The 27,252-nt window shown below is 43.9% G+C and overlaps 1 protein-coding gene across 1 annotated transcript; it reads left to right on the forward strand.

Annotated features, from left to right (window-relative positions):
• Nucleotides 1–1,065: 1,065 nt before the first annotated feature.
• On the forward strand, nucleotides 1,066–27,001 carry SERINC1 (serine incorporator 1). The gene is made up of 10 exons (XM_063329696.1): nucleotides 1,066–1,226; nucleotides 7,113–7,274; nucleotides 8,653–8,846; nucleotides 17,650–17,729; nucleotides 17,914–18,051; nucleotides 19,028–19,197; nucleotides 19,320–19,410; nucleotides 23,306–23,447; nucleotides 23,555–23,785; nucleotides 25,336–27,001. The coding sequence occupies exons 1-10, from the start codon at nucleotides 1,188–1,190 to the stop codon at nucleotides 25,472–25,474; spliced, it is 1,386 nt and encodes a 461-aa protein (XP_063185766.1). The 5' UTR covers nucleotides 1,066–1,187; the 3' UTR covers nucleotides 25,475–27,001.
• The last annotated feature ends 251 nt before the right edge of the window (nucleotides 27,002–27,252 follow it).

The following is a 27,252-nucleotide window of genomic DNA, read 5'->3' on the forward strand; positions in this document are numbered from 1 at the left end:
TATAAATGATAGCAACATTCATAGAAAAGCCCAATCTGAGCAGTGCCTCTCTATGTAATAGAATCATCACTGCATATGTTAGTAAGATAAACTTGAGAGCCAAACATGTTTTTTAATTTGTAAAATGAAGTTACATATTGTTTATTCCATACGAAACGTTCTGCCTCATACTGCTAAGTATTTTATTTTAAAATTCAATTTATTTATTTATCCTCCTTAAGTCCCTACTTTTGGATATTAAAGCACACTTGAGAAATGACATGGTTGTATTTTTCCGCTGAGGCAGCGTCCTCGGTATCATTATGTCTACATTATTAAAATGTACGTTTTCTGTTCCTTGAGTGTCCAATTATTTTCTCAATAATTTTGAGGAAATTTTTTTTTTCTCTTTGGACACTCCTCTTTTTTGGACTTTTCCTTTTTTGGGTTATGTTCTTCTTCTACACAGCACCACCACGGCAGCCAGAAGGGCCCTGCAAACTCACTGCTCTCACTGGTACTTCTAGGAATTGTGTTCTCTAATTGATGTGGTGAAAATTTTATTTGGTTTTTATGGGATGAAGCCTCCCCTGTAGTACTGCTGAAGTCAGGGAGACTACAGCCACCCAGCTCAACTATTAGCCGATTTCGGGAAGCACACGGACACGCATCAGGACAAGAGGCTGGCCGCCCTACTGCTGCTGGTGACACGTTCCCGCCTCCCCGCACTCCCAGCTCCGGGTAGGCACAGGGAGGCAACGGAGAAGCACGGGACAACTCTTAACCACCTTACACCCTCTCAACACCTCAGGGCAGGTGACCAAAACGCGATGGCGGCGCGGGCGGCCGCCATTCCGGGGGAAGCCGCAGGCGGCGCGGGGGCCTGTGAGCAGCGAGGCTGTCGCCGGCCCGGGCCAGCCGCCACCTGCAGCGGTAGGCGGGGGTTGCCAGGCAGCTCCGGGCAGATCGGCGCCTCCCCCGGCCACAAACCCGACGGCGAGGAACCCGAGCCCGCATGAAGAAAAGGCGACGGCCGCGCCCCCTCCGCCGCCGCTCCGCCTCCCTCTGGCTTCCCTGCGGAAGTGACGTTAGCCGCTGCCGTTAACAGCAGCCGGAAGCGCCGTCGGGAGCAGTAAACAACCTCGCCGAGAGGCTGCCGCGCTTCCATCTTTGAGGAGCCGAAGCGGGAGCCGGAGCCCGCCGCGAACATGGGCGGCGTCCTGGGCCTCTGCTCCATGGCGAGCTGGGTAAGGCGGGGGCGGGCGGGCGCGGTGGTTCCCTGCCCCTCCTTGCCTGTCGCAGGCCCGGGGGCGGCGGCCGGTGCTGTCCCCCCCCATCGCCGGGCCTCGCCCGTTGCCTGCCGGGGCCTTTGTCCTGCCGGGGCGGGACCGTCTCTGGCGCTGCCTTCCCGCCTCCTCAAGCGCGGGGAGGCTGCAGGCCCCCTCCCCGCTCGCACACAGGCTTTCTCCGCCCCGAGCGGCTGCCGCCCCCAGCGGCTGCCGCCCCCGCGCCGTTGAGGCCGGCCTGGAGGAGGTGGGCCCTGAGGCGCGCCCCCCCGGTGGGTGTCGTTCGTGTTCTCCCCCCCGCCCTGGGCTTCTCCGGGGATCCCCAGGGATCCGCCGAAGCCGTCTCGCTGGGGCGATGGGGAGCTTCGGTACTTATTTAGGCAGGCCGGCCTGTCGCGCCGCTAGTCGCTGCTTAATGCGCGTTACTGGGGGCGGAGGCGTTACAGTGAAATTCCTCCTCCTCCCCAAATCTGTGAAGGTGTCAAAAATCTAATTAAATGCTTAGAAAGTTCGGCGTTTCTTTCGGGAGAAGTAAAATTCACGCGTTTCCCTGATTGTAATGACTGTATTTAATTTCTCTTTCTTACGGGTTTGTCTTGAGCAGCTCCACCCTTTGTAGCATCTTTGTCTTATCGAGGCATCGTTTTCGCGCTGCACAGTAGTCTGCGGTGGTGTGTCACCATCGTCAGGTGACTTTTCTTAATGGGAAACAATAGTTTGAGGTGTTTTTAAAACTGTTAGCACTATGTATAAAAACACAGAAGTGAGAAGAGATCCTGCATAGCAGTCCTCAGTTGAGGCATTGCTGTTTTAAGGTTAAGTGATACGTTTTTCCAAATCTAGTCCTTATGTAAATAGACACAATCAGCTGGATTGTGACTCTTTAGACATTTGGCTTAAAATGTCAGTGGGATTGTGAAAATCTGAATTTTCCGTAGCAAAAATATTGTACTGTGCTCGGATTAAATGAAATTACCTATATTTAAACAGTTCACGCACACAACTTAGTGGTCTAACAAAGCCTCATATTGATCCAAGCTCCTATTTTCTGTGCTATTAATATATATGAACTTTGGTTCCCCTTGATTGATTGTACAGATTGATATTTAATTAGATAATACTTAACTCCTGAATCTCTCATACAAACTCTATGAAATGATCCTAGAATTGGTAAATTTGTATGAGCGAAGCTTCCAGGCCAATACGCATATAAATAAGCGACTAGAACACCGATGATATCCTGTTAACAAAGTACTGTCAGTTTTCATTTTGCTTTAGTTAACATTTTAAACACTACTTAATGGATCAGCCAGTTAGGCTTTAATTACTAGCTGAATATAGTTAACGTTAACATTTTTAATTATTGTCAAATATTAAGTGACAGTATAACTATAGGTTTTAACTCAAATACTTGAGTTAATACGTACTGGATTTTCAAGTGCATAAACAGCCTTTCTCATAAGTGGCTGGTGTTTGTAGTGCATGAAGAATCCCTCTATACTTGCTCTTGGTTTGAGTGTTTCTGTACAGAGAAATTCAGCTAATGATTTTTTAGATAAAATTATTTACATGAGCATGTAATCTTGTTTAAGTCAGATTTACTGTGGGTAACTAACCTTCATACACCCATCCCTTCCTTTAAAGTGCCCAAACAAATCAGGGGGATTTTCTGTGTGGTGGGTTTTCTTGGTGGTTTTTTTTTCCCCCCTCCTTCCCCCAGGTGGCTTTTAAGTGTTTATTTTCTTTCCACTTATAAAACCATAGCTAGTCAGCACTTAAAGCCTCTAGCATAGTTCCTATAGGATAAATCTGCGCTGCTCTCCAAGGAGATGTCAGGATACACAGCATTTGTGGCTCTGAAAGAGAAGCAAGCTGTGAGGGTGAGGTAGCAGGGGAACCATATGTAGCAATGCTTGTGGCAGTGCTGACTGTGGCACCGCCAGGAAAACTGCTCCTCTTTTGTCTGGGAAGACACTGCTGCCAGAATTGTTTCAGCTGTGTAGCTTCTCTGAAAGGCTGTGTGTTGTGCCATGCAGAGCTGCCCGGGTTACCTGACCTTGCCTCATACCTTTATTTCTTCTCGATTTTTTTGCGTGGTGTTACTGCTGGTTGTAGGTCTGCCCTACTGTGGGCTCATTCGGCAGTGTTTCAGTTTAGCGTTTTTTAAGAGTAAAGATGAGCCTGTTAGAGATGAGGGGAAGGCCTTAAGAGCACTGTCATCTCACCAGAAGCCTTCTGATCCTGGCAACCTAGATTGGTCAGGCAGTGCTGTTGTCACTCTGCTGGGTCTTGCCTCTATTGCACTGTTCTCTGAAATAGCAGAGCTGCTGCTTCTCTCACTTGAATATTCACTATAAAGGCAAAGATCTTGATTGAATCGTTTCCTTTAAGCATATGAATAGGGATGATGTAGCTAAAACCTGACTAGGCCCAGTGAGGGGCTTAGTGTTTTTGCAAATACTTAATCCAGTGTATAATAACTTAGTCATTACCCCAGTAAGAAGATTATGTTTGATATTAAAAATTTGTTTGGTGTGCATCAGGGGCAGTTGACTTTCAGTCAGCGCTTTTGTGGAGTCTTCTCTCTCCTCCTCTCTCCTGCAATATTCATCTTGTTATGTGTTCTTCCGGCAATTTACACTGTCCTAGAGATTGAAGTGACTAGTTTAGCAGGCATGAATTGACTTGTCTGCCCAGATGGGTGCTCCCAAAATAGGTGTGTGGGTCATCTTTTCGTATTTGGCCTCAGTGAACACCACTGAGCTGCTTATTTTTCTCAAAAATGTGCAGGGATGTGAGTTGGTTGTCAGGTCCAAATGTTACTGGATGGCTATAGGTTTATGTGGTCATGACTTAGTAATTGTTGTCCAAACTTCCTTAAGAAAGCAAGCTCAAAAGTAGTTGTAGAGTAGCTCTTTGTCTGCATCTCTGACTAAGCTGGGCTGCACCTGGGGATTTACTATTAAGCTTTGATTGTGTTGTAGTATCTTAGTCTTTGTACTGTAGTATTTTTTTGCGGGAGACATACTCTGAATTTAGGAAGAAAGTAAGTGACACAAACTGTCCTGGACTCTTCTGCTGATAAACTTAATTCCATAGGTCAGATGTTCTTTGCTCTCTGTTCTTTTTGAATTCTGTTACTTGTTAGAACAATAGTACAATAGTATTATTTTATTGGAATGTTACATATTTTGTTCTGCCTGGATAAAAGGAGGGAGTTGGACTGTAATGTGATTCCTTGTAGAAGTGCCTGACTTGCGTAAACAGTATCAGTAGGTGTCTTGTTCAGAGACGTGCATGATCACGGCTTGTAAAGATGAGCAGTTTGGGAGCAAAATGTTTTAAAAGCTGGTGGTGGAGCTCAGACACTTAAATGAGGTATATTGCTTTGTTTGAGGCACATTGTTTCCCATCGAGGGGAAGACAGTCATTCAGCCACTGAAATAAAGTGGCAGAAGCCTCCCCTGTCTGTAGAAAAATGCATTCCTCTCTGTTCCCCTTGACACACTCAGGAGGAAGCTGCTTGAATTACTTAGGTATTTAAAAAACAATTTAACCCTGATGACTTTATGCCGGACAGTCCTTGCTGCAAATGAGCTTAGGCTTATGTTCTACTCAGCCCAATTCAACCTTTTATTCAAAAGTATCTTTAAAAATATTAAGGCAGATAGAATTAGTTTGAGAAAGTAATTTTTTTTTCATATTCTTCACTAGGAAGGTTATTTGTGTGAGTGGAGGAAATACTGCAATACATTAGTACTGTAAAATCCTAATGCATTCTAAGCCAATATTTACTTTACGTTTCCTGCTTACCAAGCATAGATGTCCCTAATATAGTTGGTTGCAGTCATAGAACAGCCTCGAAGGACCAACCTTTCATGGGAAGGGGAGCCTAGATGAGATGATTTAGCATCTTGAAAACCTCCAGTGGTGGGGACTCTACCACATCCTCGGAGACTGTTCCAGTGGCTGATTGTTTTCACTGTAAAAAAAGTCTGTCCTATATCGAGATGAAACCTCTCCTGGAATCAACACCTTCATAGCCTTTGTGCTATAATGATACTGAGTGGAGGAGGAGGTAAAAAAGGGCAATATATTATCTTTTACATACTGAAATAGTTATAATGAGAATCTACCTAGATTCAGTTTTTTAGCAAGACAAGTTTAATGGTGAAGTTTGCTAATTTAAAATGATTCTGTAGCATAGCGGAATGAAAATTCTTGGCTCCTCCATTCTTGGAAAGGAACACACTTACAAAAAGAATACAAGGAAATTATTTAAAAGACCCTGTTTGTGGGTTCAGCATGTGGGTCTGGTTGAACGTGTAAGAACTGATAATCTGAGCCTTTTCCTGAGGGGTCCTCAGGAGGCTGCCGAGGGCACAGTGGCAGTCTGTCCGCTCTTCCCTGCCAGCCCTGGGGCCTTCCCTGTCCAGTCAGACTGCTGTCATTTTTGTTTGTCATATGACTAAACTTGTAACAACTCACTCTGACACATGGCAGTCCTACTGGATGATTGTCATGGCATTGGTCATGTGGCCATGTAACTGGTTATGTTCTTATGTGGTGTCTTTGACGTGGTGATTGACATTTACAGCTTTTGTCACATGGTGGAGGTGTCCCTGCATATGTGCTGGGAAAAAGCTGGGTTTTACCACCATTCTGTGTCTTTGTCACTAGTTGCACAGTCTCTTGTAGCTCAGATAAGGCAGTGCTCACTTGGTAACTTTACTTTACCTGAAAAATATGTGGCCTCCAAAACTTAGCTGTTAACTGCTCTCTAGGATATGGTCCTCTAGGCAGAATAATTTATTTGTAAACAGAAAAAAAAAAATCCCAACCCTCAAACATTTTGATTGTACCTTTCCTCTTTTGGTTTAACTTTACTTGCGGAATCTTACCCTTCTTCTCCTTCCTGAATTGTCATTCAGCAAGTGTCAGAAAATTGCAACAGGATGAAGTTCGTTTGTGGTGGTTTTTTTGTTGTGTGTCTGGGTTTTTTTTGTGTGTGTGTGTTTTGTTTTGTTTTTTTTAATCTTCTCCCCTGATGAAATGGCACTATCTGCTCCCTTTCCTTCTTCCCACAATTTTCAGTTTTAAGAGTTGAATTTAAGTGTTGAATTGTCCTAATTTTTTCCCTCATAGTGTTACAGCTGTACAGTGTTCCTATCCACTTTTGCCGTTGGTATTTGGTAGTGATGATATGTGTACTGTGTGTTTGCTTTGTTATTGTGGTTCGTAACTTTGTCATTTCATAAGTTAATTTTGCTGTCTGACAGAGAATTATGTGATACATGAGTAGTTGCTAAATATGCAAAAATTTGCAACATAAGTTTTAGGCTATTTTACCTGTTGTTTGTGCTCCAGTAATGTTGATGGCCCCAGTGACAGTTGTGGCCCTACTCTGTCAGATGCTGAAAGTGTACCTAGATCCTAGTGGCACTCAAATTTTGTTTCTGTGGTGTATTTGTTTAATCTCTGCAGCTGTGGAAGGGAGGATATAGTTGCTAACTAAAAGCAATCCTTGCATCTTACTTAGCTGAAATTAAATAAAATTCAGGAGAACAAATAAGCCTGAATCCAGCCTTTATTTCTTCTGAATGGATAAATGATTACTTTTCACATTGCACTAATTCCACTGTATGATGGTATGTTAGGAAGCGCTGCCAAGATCATTAGGGGGCTCTGTAACATGTTGGAGTGACTTAGTCTACACTAGTGATGAGATGCACGGGAGAATCATTTTCCATCATAACTTCTGATGATCTAGGCAGCCTGGTTAAATACTGAAATCTAGTAATGGAAGACTCTTTAAAGAACTTGTTTTGTGTTTTGTCTTTCTGTCAGATACCGTGCTTGTGTGGAAGTGCCCCGTGCCTGCTCTGCCGATGCTGCCCCAGTGGAAACAACTCCACCATAACGCGGCTGATTTATGCATTCTTTCTACTTCTTGGTGTGAGCGTTGCCTGTGTGATGTTAATACCGGGCATGGAAGAGCAGCTGAAGAAGGTCAGATTACTTCTTTGCTAACATGTTGGTAGAACAAATGTCACAGATAATTGTAAACAACACCTTGAAAGCATGGGTTTTTTTTGGAAATACATAATTTTGCTGTCACCTGTGCTTCACAGTCACCATTAATTTGATTGTAGAACAAAAAAGCAAAGAACTCGTGAGATAGTCACTGCATAGATGAAAAGCAGTATTCAGGAATAAAGTCACACCCCTTCTTTAATATCTCAGAGCAGAAAAAATAAAATATTGTGTCAAACAAGAAAATATAATTTATATATGTTGAGTTTTAAGTTATATTGAGATGCTTTTATTTGTGGCACTTGATTAATTTTGATTGCTGTTAATAAAAGAATGAAAAATAACCACAATCTAAGATATCTTATAGTTTCATTGTACTGTACTAGTTAAAATTCTATTTTAAAGTCTGCAAATGCATAACAAAAATATTTTTCACTAATGATAGTAGCATATTTTTCACTAAGAATAATAGGAAGTGCTTGCAGGATTTTACAGTTTATTATATGAAGATATGATGGTGTATGTAAAATCACATACACTATAATAGAGGAGAGCTTACAGGTTCACTGAACTTGGGTTGCATGTGCTTTGGTTCTGTTAGGCTTCTTTTTGCAGTCTTTAATTTTTTTTTTCTAGTAAATAGTAACATCTGTTAGGTATGCTTTTGATTTTTGTCCCCCTAAGTGATTCATCTGTAAATGTTTATTTCAGTGTAGCATAGTAACCATTATTATTTCCTCAGATCGCGCCATGCTAGTCACCTAGGAAGGAAAATTACAGCCTTCGGGAGTATGATTTGATTTCAAAAAGGTGTTACTGATGTCCTGGTATTGACTGGAAAGGATACTCTCAGCTGTTTCATATGGAAGTTACAGATACTTCTAATTGATTGTGATGTTACTTTTTTTAGGGAGGCTGTCTCTGCTTTAAAGAAATGTAAACAGGCTGCCTTCTCCTAGCTATGTCATGAACTTGATACTAACTGTCAAGTCAAGTTTACCAAGTCCCAGATCTTTTATTTATCCCTGGATTCAGATCAACAAGTGAAAACTGCATTTCTTTGAGAAATTCTGAAACTAATAACAAAAACCCCGACCTCGCTGCTGTTAATAAGATATATTTTTGGTTTTGTTTAGAATTTGCCTATGAGGGATTTTTTTCCTTGAATGTGTTGAATATTCTGTTTAGACTGTAACTAATAGTACAGCTCTTCAGTGTCATATTTTCTAGCAATGTTAATAGTTTGCGTAAAGTTACAATATTAATGAGTTATATATTAATAAATTGCTAATGCATATTTACTCACAGAAATATGTGATTTATAGATCACTGAAGTATCTTGTATTTATCACAGATTCCTGGATTTTGTGATGGAGGAATGGGAACAACTATTCCTGGTGTGCACGGCCACGTGAATTGCGATGTACTAGTTGGTTACAAAGCTGTGTACCGTGTGTGCTTTGGTATGGCCATGTTCTTCCTTCTCTTCTCCTTATTGATGATCAAAGTGAAAAGCAGCAACGACCCAAGAGCAGCAGTGCACAATGGGTAAGATACAGAAATGAGAACTGAGATGGGTGGTGTGTGGGTATGAGATACAGCTACTGTGAAAATAAAGCCTGTGGCTGAGCACACTGGTCAAATTTACTGTTCCACATACAGAGAATTTGATAGTGGCTAGAGGAGTGTTGTTGCAGTAGAGGGTATTCAAAGACATTAGAGTTTTAGACATGGCAGATTAATTTTTGTAAGAGGAAAAGATACACATGGCTGTCATTTTTCAGAGCCTGAATTATGTCAGTGGATAATCTGTTCAGAGGTTTCCCAAGATTAGAGGTTCTGCTTTTGTCCAAAGATGACAAAATTCAGACATAAATAATGGTGCTAAGTTTCATTCCACTGAGATGTTTTCATCAAATAGATTAAAAAGCCAGATCTGTCCTCTAGGAATTACGTTCCTCCTGACTTTGATGTTTTTAAGCGCTTGCTCTTTGCTGAACAGTTTTATTTTAAAGATGGTAACAGTGATATATAGGTGTCTATACACACACACAGAGATATCTAACATATCTCCTCCCCTCTGCTGGCTCTTCTTCACTCTTCTGTTCTGCATAAAGAAGAGTGAGTTACGTATTTATTTCCTGAGCTTCACAATACATTTCTTTTGTATTTTATTATAGTTAGCATTATCAGATGGAAGATAATAGTGGAATTTCAGCTTGCAGGTTGACACAAGTGGTATTTTTCATACAGGCTCAGCCTACATGTAATGTAGCTTCTTGAACGAGGGAGATGGAAATTTTTATACTAAGGCATGGCACTAGAAAGCATAAACCCATTTGTGCTGTCTGCTAGTGTTGATGGTCACAGTGATTGCTTAGACTACTACTTCTTCAAGGTGATTATATTTAATGGAAGCTATTAACAGCTAAGCCATAAAAATTAAGAAGGCATTTTTATTTTATGTTCAGTATAATAAGATTAAACATTTCTAGCATAAAATGAGGAAAAATTTCAGATTATTTCTGTAGGGGAAAAGAAGATAATTGAGACTGAGCAGAATATTGCTTTGTTTACTCTTTTGTTTGTTTCTGTCTAAAGACTATGAGGCTGGGTACAGTATTAAGATGCGTTAGCAGCAGTAACTCAGTTCGGCCTTTCCCCCTGCCCTGCTTTGCTGAGGAGAGCATACTTGTTACAAGCAGGAGGAAAATGGTTTGGGTACATTCTATGTCAACACTTCGTGTTTTTTACAATAAAAGGCCCCTTTTACATGACGTGGTATCTCTACCTAAAACCGCATCTTAAGTGTTTGGGATCTTCTTGATACCCTTACCTGGAGTTGTGCTCTACAAATTTGGGTGCTATTTATGAAACCCATAGCAGTTCTCTCTTCTCAGACAATCTAGCATCAGCGCTAGGATAAAAGGAAAAATGACACTTGTTAATTGTTACTGGTGGAATAATTAATAAAGTTACTTCCAACACTTCTGTAATAACTAGTTGCTTCAATAGTAGTATTCATTACAGGTAGCTTTATGAAAACCATGGTTTTATGATTTTTGAAATCGTGATCTTCAGTAGTACTTTGCAATGTAGTCTTTCTGTCACTGGCTTGAAATACTCAGAATATTAGGTTTTCCTTTTTCATACTTGCATACAAGTTAAGCCCAATAATGTGGTCCAGTGCCAATGTTCACCTTCTTTTCTTCTGTAACAGCAGTCAGAATGGTTTCTTGCCTCAGGTTAAGGGTAATAGAAAAAAATCAGTTACAGTGTATTCACGGGATTGTTGCTGGCTTGCACAGAATGCAAAGTTCTGGAATTAGAGGTCAAGTTTATACAAACTTGAATCTGTTCTTATTTCTACAATGGAGAATGACATTGACGTAAAAAAAAAATAATTCCGCATGTGGATTCCAAAACTAATTTTAGTGGGATATGTATTACACCGTAAATGTTGTAAGTTAGTTCAGCTTTGTCGTGGTTTTGACCGGATTGGGCAATCAGAATGACACATGGCCTTCCCCCCCCTCTCTCCTCAGAGAGGAGAGGAAGAGATAAGGAGATTTATGAGTTTAGAAGAAGAACTAAACTACTTTAATGAAAATAATAATAAATAAGAAAATAGTAAATAATAATAGAATAATAAAAATTAAAGAGAAAAAAGTATACAATATATACAAAACCGTATCATAGAATCATAGGGTTGGAAGGGACTTCTGGAGATCATCTAGTCCAACCCCCCTGCCAGAACAGGTTGCACAGGAACACCTCTGGGCGGGTTTTGAATGTCTCCAGAGACAGAGACTCCACCACCTCTCTGGGCAGCCTGTGCCAGTGCTCTGCCACCCTCAGGGTAAAGAAGTTCCTCCTCATGTTTAGGTGGAACTTCCTATGTTCAAGTTTGTGCCCGTTACCTCTTGTCCCGTCACTGGGCACCACTGAAAAGAGCCTGGCCCCATCCTCCTAACACCCACCCTTTAAGTATTTGTAAGCATTGATAAGATGCCCCCTCAGCCGTCTTTTTTCCAGACTGAAGAGACCCAAATCCCTCAGCCTTTCTTCATAAGAGAGGTGTTCCAGTCCCCTAATCATCTTGGTAGCTCTCTGCTGCACCCTCTCTAGCAGTTCCCTGTCCTTCTTGAGCCGGGGAGCCCAGAACTGAACACAGTACTCCAGGTGCGGCCTCACCAAGGCAGAGTAGAGGGGGAGGATGACCTCCCTTGACCTGCTGGCCACACTCTTCTTGATGCACCCCAGGATGCCATTGGCCTTCTTGGCCACAAGGGCACATTGCTGGCTCATGGTCATCCTGTTGTCCACCAGGACTCCCAGGTCTCTTTCCACTGAGCTGCTCTCCAGCAGGTCAGCCCCCAACCTGTACTGGTGCATGGGGTTGTTCCTCCCCAGGTGCAGCACCCTACACTTGCCCTTGTTGAACTTCATAAGGTTTCTCTTTGTCCAGCTCTGCAGCCTGTCCAGGTCTCTCTGTATGGTGGCACAGCCTTCCGGTGTGTCAGCCACCCCCCCCCAGCTTTGTGTCATCAGTGAACTTGCTGAGGGTGCACTCTATCCCTTCATTCAGGTCATTGATGAATATATTGGACAGGACTGGACCCAGTACTGACCCCTGGGGAACACCACTCGTCACTGACCTCCAACTAGACTCTGCCCCTAATCACGACCCTCTGAGCTCTGTCTTTCAACCAGTTATCTATCCACCTTACTGTCCGTTCATCAAGCCCACTCTTCCTAAGCTTCCCTATGAGGATGCTGTGGGAGACCATGTCAAATGCCTTGCTTAAGTCAAGGTAGACCACATCTACCGCCCTCCCCTCATCTATCCATCCAGTCATTCCATCATAGAAGGCTATCAGATTAGTCAGACATGATTTGCCCTTGGTGAATCCATGTTGAGTACTTCTGATAGCTTTCTTTTCCTCCACATGCCTTGAGATGACGCCCAGAATGAGCTGTTCCATCATCTTTCCAGGGATGGAGGTGAGGCTGACCGGCCTTTAGTTCCCCGGCTCCTCCTTCTTGCCTTTTTTGAAGACTGGAGTGACACTGGCTTCCACCAGTCCTCAGGCACCTCGCCTGTTCTCCAGGACCTTTCAAAGATGATGGAGAGTGGCCCAGCAATGACTTCCACCAGCTCCCTCAGCACTCTTGGGTGCATCCCATCAGGGACCATGGACTTGTGAATATCTAGTTGATCACTCACTTGATCCTCCTCAACCCAAGGGAAGTCGTCTTCTTTCCCTGTTACTTTCCCCAGTGCCTGGGACTCCTGAGGGCTGGGCTGAGCAGTAAAGACCGAAGAAAAGAAGGCATTCAGTAACTCTGCCTTCTCCGCATCCTCTGTCACCATGGCTCCTGTTTCATTCAGCAGTGGGCCCACAACTTCTCTGGTCTTCCTTTTGCTTCCAGTATACTTGTAGAAGCCGTTCCTGTTGAGCTTGACATCCCTGGCCAGGTTTAATTCCAGGGTGGCCTTGGCTTTCCTTGTTTCATCCCTGCACGCTCTGGCAGCATTCTTGTAATCCTCCCAAGGGGTCAGTCCCTTCTTCCACTTATTGTAGACATACTTCTTCCGCTTGTGCTTTTTCAGAAGCTCCCTGCTCAACCGTGCAGGTCTCCCGCGTCCCTTGGCCGATTTCTTTCTCTTAGGGATGCACCGATCCTGAGCTTGGAGGAAGTGGTCTTTGATTATCAACCAGCTTTCTTGAGCCCCTTTGCTTTCCAGAGCCCTAGCCCACGGGATCTCTCCAAGCAGTCTCTTGAAGAGGTCGAAGTTAGCCCTCCTGAAATCCAAGGTTGTAATTTTACTTCTTGATATTTTCTGTGTGGTACCCGTGATCCTGAACTCTATCATTTCATGATCACTACAACCTAGGGTGCCCCCAACCTTAATGTCCTCCACCAGTCCCTCTGTGTTTGTCAGTATCAGGTCCAGGAGTGCTCCTCTCCTTGTTGGCTCCTGCACCACCTGTGTCAAGAAGTCATCATCAATGCACTGGAGGAGCCTCCTGGACTGTACATGCCTGGCTGTGTGGTCTTCCCAGCAGATATTGGGGTGGTTGAAGTCCCCCATGAGAACCAAGGTCTGCGATTGCGAGGCTGCCTTCAGCTGTCTGTAGAAAGACTCATCAGCTTCCCCATCCTGATCAGGTGGCCTGTAATAAACACCCACAACAGTGTCCCTTATATTTGCCTGTCCCTTAATCCTCACCCGTAAGGTCTCGACCCTCTCTTCATCTGCCCCTAGTGAGAGCTCGATGCATTCCAAATGCTCTCTCACATAGAGGGCAATTCCACCACCACACCTCGCAGGTCTGTCTTTCCTGAAAAGGACGTAGCCATCCATGACAGCATTCCCGTCATGTGAGCTGTCCCACCATGTCTCAGTAATTGCAATGAGGTCGTGGCCCTGCAACCGCACACAGATCTCCAGCTCTTCCTGCTTATTCCCCATGCTGCGTGCATCGGTGTATAAGCATTTCAGAGAGGGAGTCGTGTGTGTAGTTTTGACCCTTGAGATGTGGTGTGCCTTCTGGCTTTCAGAAATACTGGCACACTGGCCCACGAGCGCTGAGCAACTACGCCCTGGCATCTCACCAGCAAGCCCAGTACCATCCCCACCCCCCTTCAAATCTAGTTTAAAGCCCTCTCAATGAGCCCTGTTAACTCTTGTCCTAGAACCCTTTTTCCCCTGGCAGTCAAGGTGTTCCCAGTGGTTACCAGCAGGCCAGGTGTTTTGTAGATCAGGCCGTGATCAAAGAACCCAAAGCCCTGCCGATAGCACCAGGCTTGAAGCCAGGCATGGATCTGCTGGCTCCTCCTATTTACCCCCTCGTCATTCCCCGCAACTGGGGGGATGGATGAGAACACAACTTGTGATCCTGATCCCTTGACCAGGTGTCCCAGGGTCTTGAAATCATTCTTCATTGCCCTTGGACTTTTTACCTTGTTGCTGCCTACCTGAAAGAGCAAAAGTGGGTAGTAGTCTGAGGGCCGTACCAGGGAAGGAAGCATCCTTTTCATGTCCTTGACCTGGGCTCTAGGGAGGCAGCAGACCTCCCTCTGTACCGGGTCCGGTCTGCATATTGGGCCTTCTGCTCCCTTCAGTAGGGAGTCACCTGTGACAAGGACCCGTTTTTTCTTCTTTACCATAGAGGTTTTAATGTGGGGGGAGGTCTGGCTAGACCTCGCTGACGCCTCCAAGGTAGAACTATTGTGCTCGTCATCATCCAGGTTCCTCTGCAGAGCACTGTACCTGTTAAATAATAGCACCTGGGAAGATGGGGTAGTCACAGAATCACAGAAACTTCAGAGTTGGAAGGGACCTCTAGAGATCATCTAGTCCAACTCCCCTGCTAAAGCAGGATTGCCTAGAGCACATTACTCAGGACTGCATCCAGGCGGGTCTTGAAAGTCTCCAGAGAAGGGGACTCCACAACCTCCCTGGGCAGCCGGTTCCGGTGCTCTGTCACCCTCACTGTAAAGAAGTTTTTCCGTGTATTTGAACAGAACTTCCTATGTTCTAACTTGTGCCTGTTGCCCCTTGTCCTGTCACTGGGAACCAATGAAAAGAGTCTGGCACCATCCTCCTTCAACCCACCCTTTAGATACTTGTATGCCATAATAAGGTCTCCCCTCAGCCTTCTCTTCTCCAGGCTAAAGAGTCCCAGCTCTCTCAGCCTTTCCTCATAAGGGAGATGCTCCAGTCCCTCGATCATCTTCGTTGCCCTACGCTGGACCTGCTCCAGTAGTTCCCTGTCCCTCTTGAACTGGGGACCCCAAAACTGGATGTAGTATTCCAGTTGCGGCCTCACCAGTGCAGAGTAGAGGGGGAGAATGACCTCCTTCGACCTACTGGCCACGCTCTTCCCTATGCAGCCCAGGATTCCATTGGCCTTTTTGGCAACAAGGGCACATTGTTGGCTCATGGATAATTTACTGTCTAGTCGCCGGGCTGTCTCGAGTGCGGCGCCTGCGCCGTGCAGGAACTTCCTGCCATTGTCCCCTGTCCTCCAGGTTACCACCTTCAGTTGAGGTGCCAGCGGATAGGGAGTTCTCTGTTGCAGGGGTTCTGTCTGCCTGCTGGGTTTCTGTCGTGGGATGCAGGATTTTATTCCAAGAATCTATCTCCCTCTTGCATTCCCTGATGTTCCTCAACCTACTTACCTCCTCCCTGAGCTCCATGACTAATCGGAGGAGATCCTCTATGTCGCTGCCATCCGACACCTGCATGAGAGCAGGGCACACCCTACAGCCTGATGTCTGTGTTCCCACAAGAGTTCTGTCTGAGAGGCTGCATCATAACCTGGTGGTTGTGGATCTCATGGATGCCACAGTCTTCTTGCGAGTAGTTACCATTGCTACCTGGCTGGGTTGGCAGTCTTTCAACTCTATCCTGCACGAACTGCTGTGCAGACTGCTGCGATTGGACTGGTGTGTCACTCCCTGTTTGGCTGCCCTTTTCTTCAGCCCAGGAAGTACACCCTTGTCATGGTGCTCCCGGGTGGTTCTGCAGGTGACACCCAGGGAACGCCCACTCGCTGCTCGTTTGCCCAGTGTGTAGCGACCTGGTCCCAGGATGATGGGATCCAGCTCCCAGGATGATGATCGCATCACCAGCAGACACAGGGAAAGTCCCAGACTGGAGTCAGTGACGGACAGGAGCTGAATTCCGGACCTAGAGTCAGGAATGCTTGGTTCGGGATCAAAGGCAGACGAACAGACAGGGTCCTCCTCAGACGTCGGCCATTGAAGAAAGAGCGAGCCAAAGCAGCCTTGCCCCTTTGGTCCCTCAGCTTTTATACTGAGCGTGATGCATATGGGATGGAATACCCTGTTGGTCAGTTTTGGGTCACCTGTCCTATCCGCTCCTCCCTGCAGGTGGGACCTCTCTACGCTTCTCCGCTTCCGACCCTCTAACGGGGCAAACAGCGAAGCGAGCTGACCTTGGTTGTTATAGCAATAAGTATGAGCAAGAGCCTCTGTGCATACCGTTCCTTGGTATAATCAGGTCTTATCACTCTGGGAGTGAAGAGTTTCTGAACAATATGCTGTTAATTTCAGACTTTAGTCAGTTAGAAGAGGCCCAGCTAAAAAGTAAAATTACAAATCAGAAAATTGGTTCTGTTTTACCTCAAACCAGGACAAGCTTTCAAACTGAGTTTAGTCACTTCTCTGTATCCCAGTGAATTCTGCCCTTCTGTAATCTCACATAGTTCCTCTCCACGCCATTAGAATTTATTCCTCTGGTCACCACCACCCAATTCTAACAGCCAGAAGGAGAGATTAAACTTGCTCGAAGTATAGCGGAAAGAAAGGGAAGGGACAGAAAACTTGAAAACTGTGCAAGTGTTTGACATTGCAGGGGTGTGGTACATGTCTTTGTGCTATATTCAGTTTTGAAGTACATGTAGATGGTACTGTGTCTATATTTGGAGCTGGCTGGCTGTCTGATCAGAAAAAACAATCTTCACTTTCTTGTAGTTTTGGCATAACTCTTTATTTAAAGTTCCGTATGCAGGGTATATTTGTACATAGTCTGTATTTGGGTGAGTTTGGAGAATGGATGGATGGAGATGGAAGAGATGGAAGATATTTCCTTATCTCCTTTCTAGGAAACATCTGATCTGTTTTGTTTGGCCATGAGTGTGTATTTTTTACTGGGGGAAAGAATCCAATTGTACTGCACTGGAACAGGGACTTAGAATTTGGTTGTGTCTTTTCTGTGAAGGATAAATCCTTTGCTTTTGTTGTTGTGATAAAACCTTATGAGATGTAGGCCTAAAGAGTGTGAAGTTAGGTGGGAAGAACGCAGGCTTTGGTACATCTCTCTCTCTTGTAGGAAATTAATCGAGACTAGTAGTGAACTCCAGCATTACGTTTTCTGTCATTGTAGGCACCAGTCAGATCTTCTACCTTTTTTTGGTTTTGATATGAAGAACAGTTAGGTATTTTTTTAACCCCTTTTTTCTGATACGCAGGCAGTTTAGTAATCTCACTGCTCTAGTTAAAAACCTTTTAAAAAAAAACCCCAAACCCCTCACAATTATATTCCACCATAGCTTCAGATGTAATACGTCAATGAGATATCTCTGGGAAATGCATCAAACTCTGTGTCAGTCTAGCACAGTTTAAGCGTAGCTTTCTGGAGAATAAAAATCTTGGGCAGATAAAATAAGATTTTTTTATCCTACTTCAAAAGAAGCAAGTTAAGAATGAGTGATTTACCAAAGAACTCTTAAGGATGTGCGTTTTATGTACTTTTGAGTTTTTGTGAACTAGATCAGACTTCAGCAGTTGCCTGACTTTTTTTTTAAATTTCTCTTAGATTCTGGTTCTTTAAATTTGCGACAGCACTTGCAATTAGTGTTGGAGCTTTCTTCATACCAGAGGGACCATTTACAACTGGTAAGGGAATATTATCTTCCACTGTATCGTGGTGCAATCATAACGGTTTTAAAACAAAACTAAATGCATGCTGATGTTTTACATTTTTATTGTAGCTGTGTAACTCTTCAGTGTTTAGGAACATTAAGACACGGCTGTAAATTATCTGTGGTTCTGAACTGGGTTTGTTTTATTTCTTTTCTAGTGTGGTTTTACGTAGGTATGGCTGGAGCATTCTGCTTTATTCTTATTCAGCTGGTCTTGCTTATTGACTTTGCCCACTCTTGGAATGAATCTTGGGTTGAGAAAATGGAGGAAGGAAACTCAAGATGCTGGTATGCAGGTAAAGGACTGTACTACAAACAAGCTCTAAATTTCATTGTGCATTATGTTAAATATGTTATTCAGTGAGTAATAGGTTTTACCAGAGTGCAGAAGGGCTGCTTTGTGCATAAGTATCGTATTCTCAGATGGTGTAGTTCAGCTCCATTGTGTTGCTGTCCTTTTGATGTCAAGTTAAATAAGGGAGGGGGGCAGCAGCCTCTGAGTAGTAAGATCTAATGCCTGGGAGCAGGGCATCAGTTTATGGTAGCACAGCAGTGGCAGTTGTAGGTTTTTGGGTTTTTTCTTTTTTTTTTTTTTTTTTTTTTTTTTTCAGCCACAGGCTTTGTTACACCTCAACGCTGATTAAAAATGAAGTAGCCTGCTTCTGCTTCATGTTGAGCATAGGCATCTCAAATAATTGTTTTTTCTTCCTGTCTGCCAGTCGATCATTCTTTGAAGGTATATGCTGAGTCAAAGGCTGAGATGGTGAAGGAGAGTACAAGTGATCTCACAGGAGAAACGATACGTTAATTTTAATAAAGTGTTTCAGATGTGATAATTTAGGTGTTTCAAAAGACAGCACAGCCTGTCCTCATGCAATGGCCACCTCACTCTTTAGTGTTTTTAATAAGATGGAATTTGGACATAAGATTTTGTTTTTCTTTCTACTGGAGAAGTAATCCCTTAGTTTCTTTTTTTAAGGTTTTAACCAAAGTGTATGTAGTATAATTGTATTCCCTCATGCTTGCTCTTGGTTGCTGTTACAGAACTGGAGAATCAAGTATGGCTTCAGGCTTCCCATTTATTGTGTTCTTTTTTTTTAACAGGGTATTTATTGAGAGGAACTGATTTCCTTTATGTTTCAGCGCTCAGAGCTGCTCTCTAATTCCGTCATTGTATACCATATCCAAAACCTGATAATCATGCAATATTATTTCAATTTTAATACTCTCCCTTGTTAACGAGTTTAACTCTGTTTTTGTCTCTTTTCACAGCTCTGCTGTCAGCTACAGCTATCAATTATCTGCTGTCTCTAGTGGCTATCGTCTTGTTTTATGTTTATTACACTCATCCAGAAGGTTGTTCTGAAAACAAGACGTTCATCAGTATTAATATGCTGCTGTGTATCGGTGCTTCTGTAATGTCGATTCTGCCAAGGATTCAGGTATAGTTTTAATTCCATTATCTTTTGTTTTTTCTGTATTATCAGTCCCAGAAACCTGTAATATGATCATGCCTGAGATCGTTTAATTTCCTAACTTTGCTATTTCATGACTTCTTCTATAGGAATCTCAGCCAAGATCTGGTTTGCTGCAGTCTTCTGTGATCACAGTTTACACAATGTATTTGACTTGGTCAGCTATGACCAATGAACCAGGTAAGTGTAGTAGCGATACGTGGCTTTTTGGGTAACCAGTTCAGCAGTAAATACGTAGAATACCAAGTTGGAAGGGACCTCAAGGATCAGTCAGATCAACCTTTCCTGGCAAAAGCACAGTCTAGACAAGATGGCCCAGGACCTTCTCCAGCTGAATCTTAAAAGTGTCCAATGATGGGGAATCCACTACTTCCCTGGGGAGATTGTTCTCATTGTGAAAAATTTTCCTCTTGCGTCATCAGAATGTCTCTAGGAGTAACTTGTACCCATTACCCTTTGTCTTTTTCATGTGACTCATTGTAAAAAGGGAGTCTGTCTTCTTTGTAGTCACCCTTTAAATACTGGAACGTGGTGATAAGGTCTCTCTTAAGCCTTCTTTTCTCAAGGCTGAACAAACCCAGTTCTCTCAGCCTTTCCTCATCTGGCTGGCTTCCCAGTCATTCGATCATCTTTGTCGCCCTTCGCTGGACCCTCTCCCACCTGTTCACATCTTTTTTGTCTAGCGGGGACTAAAACTGAACACAGCGTTCCAGATGTGGCCTGACAAGTGCTGAGTAGAGTGGGATAATGACTTCTTTATCTGTGCTGGTGATGCCCTTGTTGATGCAACCCAGCACGCTGTTGGCTTTCGTTGCTGCAGCAGCACACTGTTCATTCATGTTGAGCTGCTTGTCCGCTAGGACCCCCGGGTCCCTTTCCACAGAGCTGCTCCCCAGCCAGGTAGATCCCAGCTTGTGCTGCACGTCTGGATTATGTTTTCCCAGGTGCAGGACCTTACACTTGTCCTTGTTGAACTTCATAAGTTAGCCCACTCTTCCAGACTGTCTAGCTCTTCCTGCAGGGCAGCTCTCCCTTCCAAAGTGTCCGCTTCTCAGTTTGGTGTCATTATCAACCTTCATCACTTGATCCCATTTTCCAGGTCAGTTATGAAGACATTAAACAGCATTGGGCTCAATATTGATCACTGGGGACCCCACCTGTGGACAGGTTGCCAGTTTGAAAAGGAGCTATTTACCACCACCCTCTAGATGTGGCCTGTCAGACAGTTCAGCCAGTTCCCCACCCACCACACAGACCACTTGTCTGGACCGTAACACATCAGTTTCTGCAGCAGGAGGCTGTGGGGAACTGTGCTGAAAGCCTTGGAGAAATCCAGGTAGACGATGTCCACTGGTCACCCCACATAAACTGAGCAGGTTACTTTGTCATAGAAGGCGATCAGGTTTGTCAAGCATGGTTTTCCCTTGGTGAATCCATGCTGGCTTGTCCTAGTCACATGCTTCATTTGACTTGTGAATGGTCCCCAGGAGGATTCATTCCATAACTTTTCCACGGACTGAAGTGAGACTGATGGGCCTGTAATTTCCTGGATCCTCCTTTAAGCCCTTCTTGAGATGGGGGTGACATTAGCCTTCTTCCAGTCTTCTGGCACGTCCCCTGATCTCCCTGACTTCTGAAAGATTATGGAGAGCGGCCTCACAACATCAGACAGTGCTCTTAACGCTCTCGGGTGGGTATTGTCAGGGCCCATCGATTTGTAGGGGTCAAGCTTCACATAGTTCACATACCAACTCTTCCTTCACTGACGGTGGGTCTGTGTTTGCATCAACCTGGATTGCTGTTCCCAAGGCCTGGGCCCCAGCAGGGCTGGTAAAGACAGAGGTGAAGAAAGTGTTGAGAACCTTTGCCCTTCCAGTGTTGTTGGTGACTAATTCACTCTCCTGTTTAACAGTGGGCCACTGTTTTCTTTCTGCTTGTTGCTTATGTACCTGAAGAACCCTTTCTTGTAGTTTTTTGACCAATTGGCCAATTTCAGTTCAAGCTGAGCTTTTGATTTTCTAGATGCATCTCTGCGTGCCCTGGCAATGCCCTTGTAGTTCTTAATGGGTATTCAGCCACTTTTCCACCTCTGGTATGCTTCTCTTTTGGTTTTGAGCAGACTTAGAAGCTCACAGTTAAGCCAAGGGGGGGTCTCTTGCTCCACCTACTTCCCTTACCTTTAAAGGGGATTAACTGTTTTTCTGCTTCCAGGAGAGCATTCTTTAAAAACTCCCTGCAATCCTGTATTCTCCATTGAGGCTTCCCATGGAATCCCTCACAGCTGAGCTCTGAGTGAGCTGAAGTTTGCTCTTCTAAAATCTAAAACCTTTGTCTTAGTACTAACTCCACAATATTGTGATCACTGCAGCCAAGGCTATCACTAACCGAGATGTTACAGAGCAGGTTTTCTTGGTTTGTGAGTAGCAAGTCCAGCAGTGCCTCGTACCTGGTTGGCACATCCAACATTTGTATGAGGAAACAGTCCTCTGCTCATTCCTTAGCTCCTGGAAGGCAGCACACCTCTTGTGATCCCTGTCAGGACAGCAGATGGGCGCCTTGGTGCCCTTTAACAGTCACCCACTACAAACACTTGGTTCTTTTTGTGGTATCCACCCGTGTGCTTCTTGCGGACCTTGCTCGTGGGTGTCAAAAGCTGTTAAAGCTTCACATTTGGTTTTGGTTTTAACGCTGGAGGGTGGGGACTGAAGCAGACTCCTGGTTCTGTGGGTCATCAGGGTCCAAGGTGCCTCATTCTCTGTGCTGTCCGCCCCAGGAGCATGGTTCCCAAACCACTTATCTATCTCCATCTCAGCCCCAATGATACTGTGCAGCCTTTTAACTCTTGCCTGTTCTCCAGGAGAAGGGTCTGGGCCCTCGTTGCAATCTGTCTGTACTGAAGTCTCCTCCTTACCAGTTCCGTCTGGGTGGTAGTGTCAGACATCTCAGGGGCTTTCTTTCCAAAAGCACTGGTTTAACTCTGAGGCGAGAGTTGATTTCCATTATCTTCACCTTTCTGCGAGGCAGTGTTAGAATGGGATACTGTAATGCAGGCAAGTTATAGGTAGGACTCATTAGTTTATGTTCTCTCCCCCCACCCCAGCTTTCTGTACTAATACTGAAGAAATAGTTCTTCTGAAGATAACATGTTTTTCACTTGCTCCTGTGCTTATCATGTGGAAAACTTTCTACCAATTATCTGTAGGATTGCACTATTCGAAAGATGAGATTTTGCAGATTACTACAATTCTTCTAAGGTGTCTGGAAGGTTCATCTCCTACCAAGTGTCAAGTTCTTACCTGGTTACTGAGATGCTAATGATTGCATTTTTCGGAATTGAGGATTTTTAAAAATCATTAATGTTTTCAGTGTGTCTTGTGTCTGAAAACAGCCGAGCATCTCTAAATAAATAAATCAATAAATCCATAAATTCTGGTGATTAAAATAAACTGCTAAATATTGATTTTTGGTGTTTTTAATTTGGTCTCTGATGCTTTTATCTTAATTATGGATAATCATCTGTGCTTCTGTATAACAGCATAGATGAGAATGGTATCTAATTCCTGCACTAATTATGGGGAAATAAGCTTGTCCACTACTTTCGGCTGTTTCATCTGTGTTACCTGTGGATGCTGTGGGTTGGGAGCTGTTGATAATATGACGCTGACTTTGTAGCATTCTTTTCCAACTCTGAGAGAACTCTGGTACCCCATCTCTACAGAGTATTATGTTTGTCAAACTTACTTTCTGGCGGTAGAATTTCTAAAGCTTAATATGCAGAGCACTTTTATTTTGTTGCATCTAATTATATGAGATGGAACAGTGAAGCAGTTGATGCAGATCTTATATAAGTTTAAAATCCTTTTATCTCTGCAAAGAGACAGATTTTTATGCCACACTGTCACTTGCCTGCTTTAGAGAGACTGTAGGCTAAAATTAGATTCAAAGCTTTTTTACTTTAAGACTGTCACGGTCACAAAGTTCCTTTCTATTCCTGTGCATTCAGTGTGGAAGTGTGCTATTAAATATTTGTTCTGTTCTTGTTTTATGTGAGTTCCAATGTAATTTCCCCCCATAGACAGGCGCTGTAACCCGAGTTTGCTGAGCATCATTGGTTACAACAGCACTACCATTCCAACCCAAGGCCAGGTAGTTCAGTGGTGGGATGCCCAAGGAATTGTAGGACTGGTTTTGTTTTTGCTGTGTGTTCTCTATTCAAGGTAAGATTCCTTTAAAAATACCTATTAACTTGTATTACTTCTCATTTTCAGATACTAAGTTGCATTTATTTGGGTAACTGTACTGTGTCCTTTCCTGTCCAATGCAGCATCCGCACATCCAACAACAGCCAAGTTAACAAGCTGATGCTGACCAGTGATGAATCAACACTGATAGAGGACGGAATGCCCAGGAGTGACGGCTCCCTTGACGATGGAGATGATGTTCACCGCGCCATAGATAACGAGAGGGATGGAGTTACTTACAGCTACTCCTTCTTTCATTTCATGCTTTTCCTGGCTTCACTGTATATCATGATGACACTTACCAACTGGTACAGGTATTTATGTTTGATAATATATTGTATTAATAAGGAGCATACAAGATGCTATCTTTTGCTGGACAGGGAGGCATAAGTTGTGTGCTGTGAGGAATGTAGGTCTGACAGAACTTCTCAAGGGTAGTATACTGTTTGATCTGTATTAAATGAATTGGAAATTGGCATAGCCAGCCTTGTTCACAAGTGCCTATCATAATTTCTAGGATAATTCTCATGATTCACTAGACTGCTGAAATACGTCCTGCTGAAGTGAACAGGATAGAGTCTAAAATTCCATAACAGATAAAAATAAGTAAATACCAGGCCCATGTCTGGTACAGAGAGCTGCAAAAAGGAGAGATAGGAAGTGTTACATCGGCAGGTTCAGGGAGAGGTGATCCATCCCATCTACTCAGCACTGGTGACACCACATCTGGAGTGTTGGGTCCAGTCCTGGGCTCCCCAATGCAAGAGAGACTTGGACATAACTGGAGAGAGTCCGGCAAAGGGACTGGAGCATCTGTTATACCAGGAAAGGCTGAGGGAGCTGGGGCTGGTCAGCCTCAGGGAGATCATATCAATGTATATAAATACCTGAAGGGAGGGCGCAAAGAGGATGGAGCTAGGGTCTTTTCAGTGGTGCCCAGTGACAGGACCAGAGGCAGTGGGCACAAACCGAAACATGGGGGGTTCCCTCAGAACATCAGGAAATAGCTTTTCATTGGAAGGGTGACTGAGCACTGGCACAGGTTGCCCAGGGAGGTTGTGGAGTCTCCATCCTTGGAGGTATTCAAAAACCATCTCAGCGTAGTCCTGGTTAAGTTGGCTTTAGGTGTCACTGCTTGAGCAGGAGCGTTGGACCAGATGACCTTCACCAGGTCCCTTCCAACCTCACTCATTCTGTGACAGCCAGGGTCTGGTGGAAGGAAATTGGGCTGTCTGCTCCCGGAAAGAAATTCTCACAATAGAATAGTCCTCCTGTGTGTGAATTGTTACTATGTTAACAGCCTGAGCAGATGTTCTTCAGAATTTAAAAAAAAAAAAAAAAATTATGGTCTGTAATAATTTGTTAAAGGATATTTTGTATCAAAACAGCAACACCAGAGAAGTGTTCCCTTCAAAAGTAACTCTTAATAGATAATCCTGCTGTGGATTTGATTTGTGGCCCTGCTAAGCTCAGTATGACATCAAGATTATTAATTCTAGGTGGTGTCTTTTGGCAAGGTGAAATGCATTATTTGTGTAAGTGCTGTCCAGTTCCTGCATTTCCACAGATTTGCTTAGAGATTCCTTGTAATTTTTTCTGCTTCTTGACAGCTTCTCTTACTAAATATTTTTTGGGGCTGCTGTTGCTTTCCACCTTGCTGTGACACCAACTTTCGGATGGTGTTCTTGTACAGATTGTTGTGCACTGATGGGAAGGAGGAGGGTAGAGATGTCCTTTGAGGTGTGGAGCTGAAGTGATCTACTGTGAAAACAGTGTTGAAGAGTGGCTTACTACACAAAATATGTCATACCGAAGCAAAAATTGCAACTTATCTCTTTTTCCCCCTCCCCCCCTTCTTTCACAGTCCGGATTCTTCTTATGAGACAATGACCAGCAAATGGCCGTCTGTTTGGGTGAAGATATCTTCCAGCTGGATTGGCATCGTGCTGTACGTGTGGACTCTGGTTGCTCCGCTGGTTCTTACAAACCGTGACTTTGACTAAGCTGTGCTGCTCTCTAGGGATATTGTGCTTGCTTCACCCTGTCTTTGAAACAAACAGTATTCCAGAGAGTAGTGCAGTTGTAAATACGTGTGTGTGCGCGCGTGTGTGCGTGTGCTCTCCATGTAGTATGCCCTGCTTTATTCTGCATGATTACCGTGAATCATGTCTTTTGGCAATTCACTAAATGACTTTTTCTAGCTGAGCTCAGTGACAATTGCTATAACGATGGTTTTCATAGGATTACTCCTAGATTGAGTGCTTCAGGAGCATTAATGTAAGATCAAGACCTTTTGGAAGTAGGGTTTTTTTCCCCTCAATTGCATTAAATAGTTGTAGGAAAAAAAAGTGCAAGTGTTAATTAGGGTGACAAACCAGTATTAGATCAGGCTTTGCAAGCAAAGGAAGGGGCTGCCTTTGATCCTTGTTGCCTTGATTCCAAAGTAAGTCTTGAAGTAAGCATTCTTAGACTCAAAATTGTGTATGTTGGAGTTCATTGGACGTCTTGCAGCATTTTCGCACTAAAGCCTGACCTGTTCCTGTTTGGAGGGCAGTGCTACCTGTAGGGCCTGTGTTCAGTGGGGAAACCTGCACCTGAAGCTGGAGGAGCCGATGTCCTCCTCGGTGCTGCTGGGTCCGGTGTGTCCCATTGCAGGCAGGAGGACAGACACCCTGGGGGGAAAAACATCCTGGTATCAGATGCTCAGAAGCATGTTTTTAAGGCACCTGTTTACAATGTGCATCTATGTATTATTATTTTTTTTTTAAAAAGTAGTTTAAATGGGATAGCTGTGCTGTAATTTATTGCTGTTTTGTGTGCCACTTATTTTCTTGGCTAAGCTACAATCATGGAGTTGCAAAGAGCCAAGTGGTGGAAACTGTGTAAGCCCTTCAGAGGAATTTTTTGAGTATTGTGGTTAAAAAAGAAATTGAGGGAAAGGAGCACTGAAATTACAGTAACAAAAAGAGGCTTGCATTAACTAAAGCTTCAATAAAAGTGTTTCTTAATATATTTTGGGCTCTAAATTTTGAAATCTTTTGATGTATTAGGTATTTTGCTTGTTGTCCATTGCCAGAGATGGACTTGAGCCTAGAAAGTCTAAATCTAGGCATGAGGTAAGACATCAATCTGTTTGTTTGATTAAAATACGGTATAGTTCCTGTGCAGTTATGAAATCCTAAATGCTTTTGTGCTTGCTGCTTTGTAACCAAAGTACGTAAGCTACATTACATTATCTCTCTGTTACTTGCTGCAGCTTGAGACTAGAGCAGCCTGACTGGGAGTGACCCTAGAGCCCTCAGCAGATGTCGTGCTGATTTGTTACCGTGGTGGTTAGACCGTTACTTCCTGTTGCTAATTATTCTCTAAGCTTTTATTTTAATTCTGCACCTAAACACTGATATTTTCTGTGAAAGTCTGACAGGTCAGTCAAACTTGAGATGGCAATGGAAGGAGGATTAGTAAAGACTTGTAATAATTTTCAACATGTTGTTACCTTACTAATAAATAAATTTGGATGAAGAGGTCCAGTGGCTTTTGGTGTCTCGTACTCCTGCCAAGTGCGTGGATAGGGCTTAATATTGTCTTCTCATCTCTCTTCCTGGCATGTTTCGTAGCACTTGTCATCTGAGCAGTAACGGCTGACAGTGGTGCCCAGGGCACCTGTAAGGCAGTTCCTGGTGCTTTGGGAGATCACACGTAACCCCCTGTATGGAGTTTTCTGACAGTTCTTCTCTTTCTGCCCTGTGCAACCTCTCTCTGAAAACACAAACACATGTCA

This window comes from Chroicocephalus ridibundus, chromosome 3 (assembly GCF_963924245.1).
Source record: "Chroicocephalus ridibundus chromosome 3, bChrRid1.1, whole genome shotgun sequence".
Classification (NCBI taxonomy): Eukaryota; Metazoa; Chordata; class Aves; order Charadriiformes; family Laridae; genus Chroicocephalus; species Chroicocephalus ridibundus.

Bases quoted from the DNA above. Each gene is read 5' to 3' on its own strand.
- SERINC1 (XM_063329696.1), top strand. From the start codon at position 1,188: ATGGGCGGCGTCCTGGGCCTCTGCTCCATGGCGAGCTGG. The intron at 17,730-17,913 runs GTAAGGGAATAT...TTTCTTTTCTAG, and splicing joins AGAGGGACCATTTACAACTG to TGTGGTTTTACGTAGGTATG. The intron at 23,786-25,335 runs GTATTTATGTTT...CTTCTTTCACAG, and splicing joins ACACTTACCAACTGGTACAG to TCCGGATTCTTCTTATGAGA.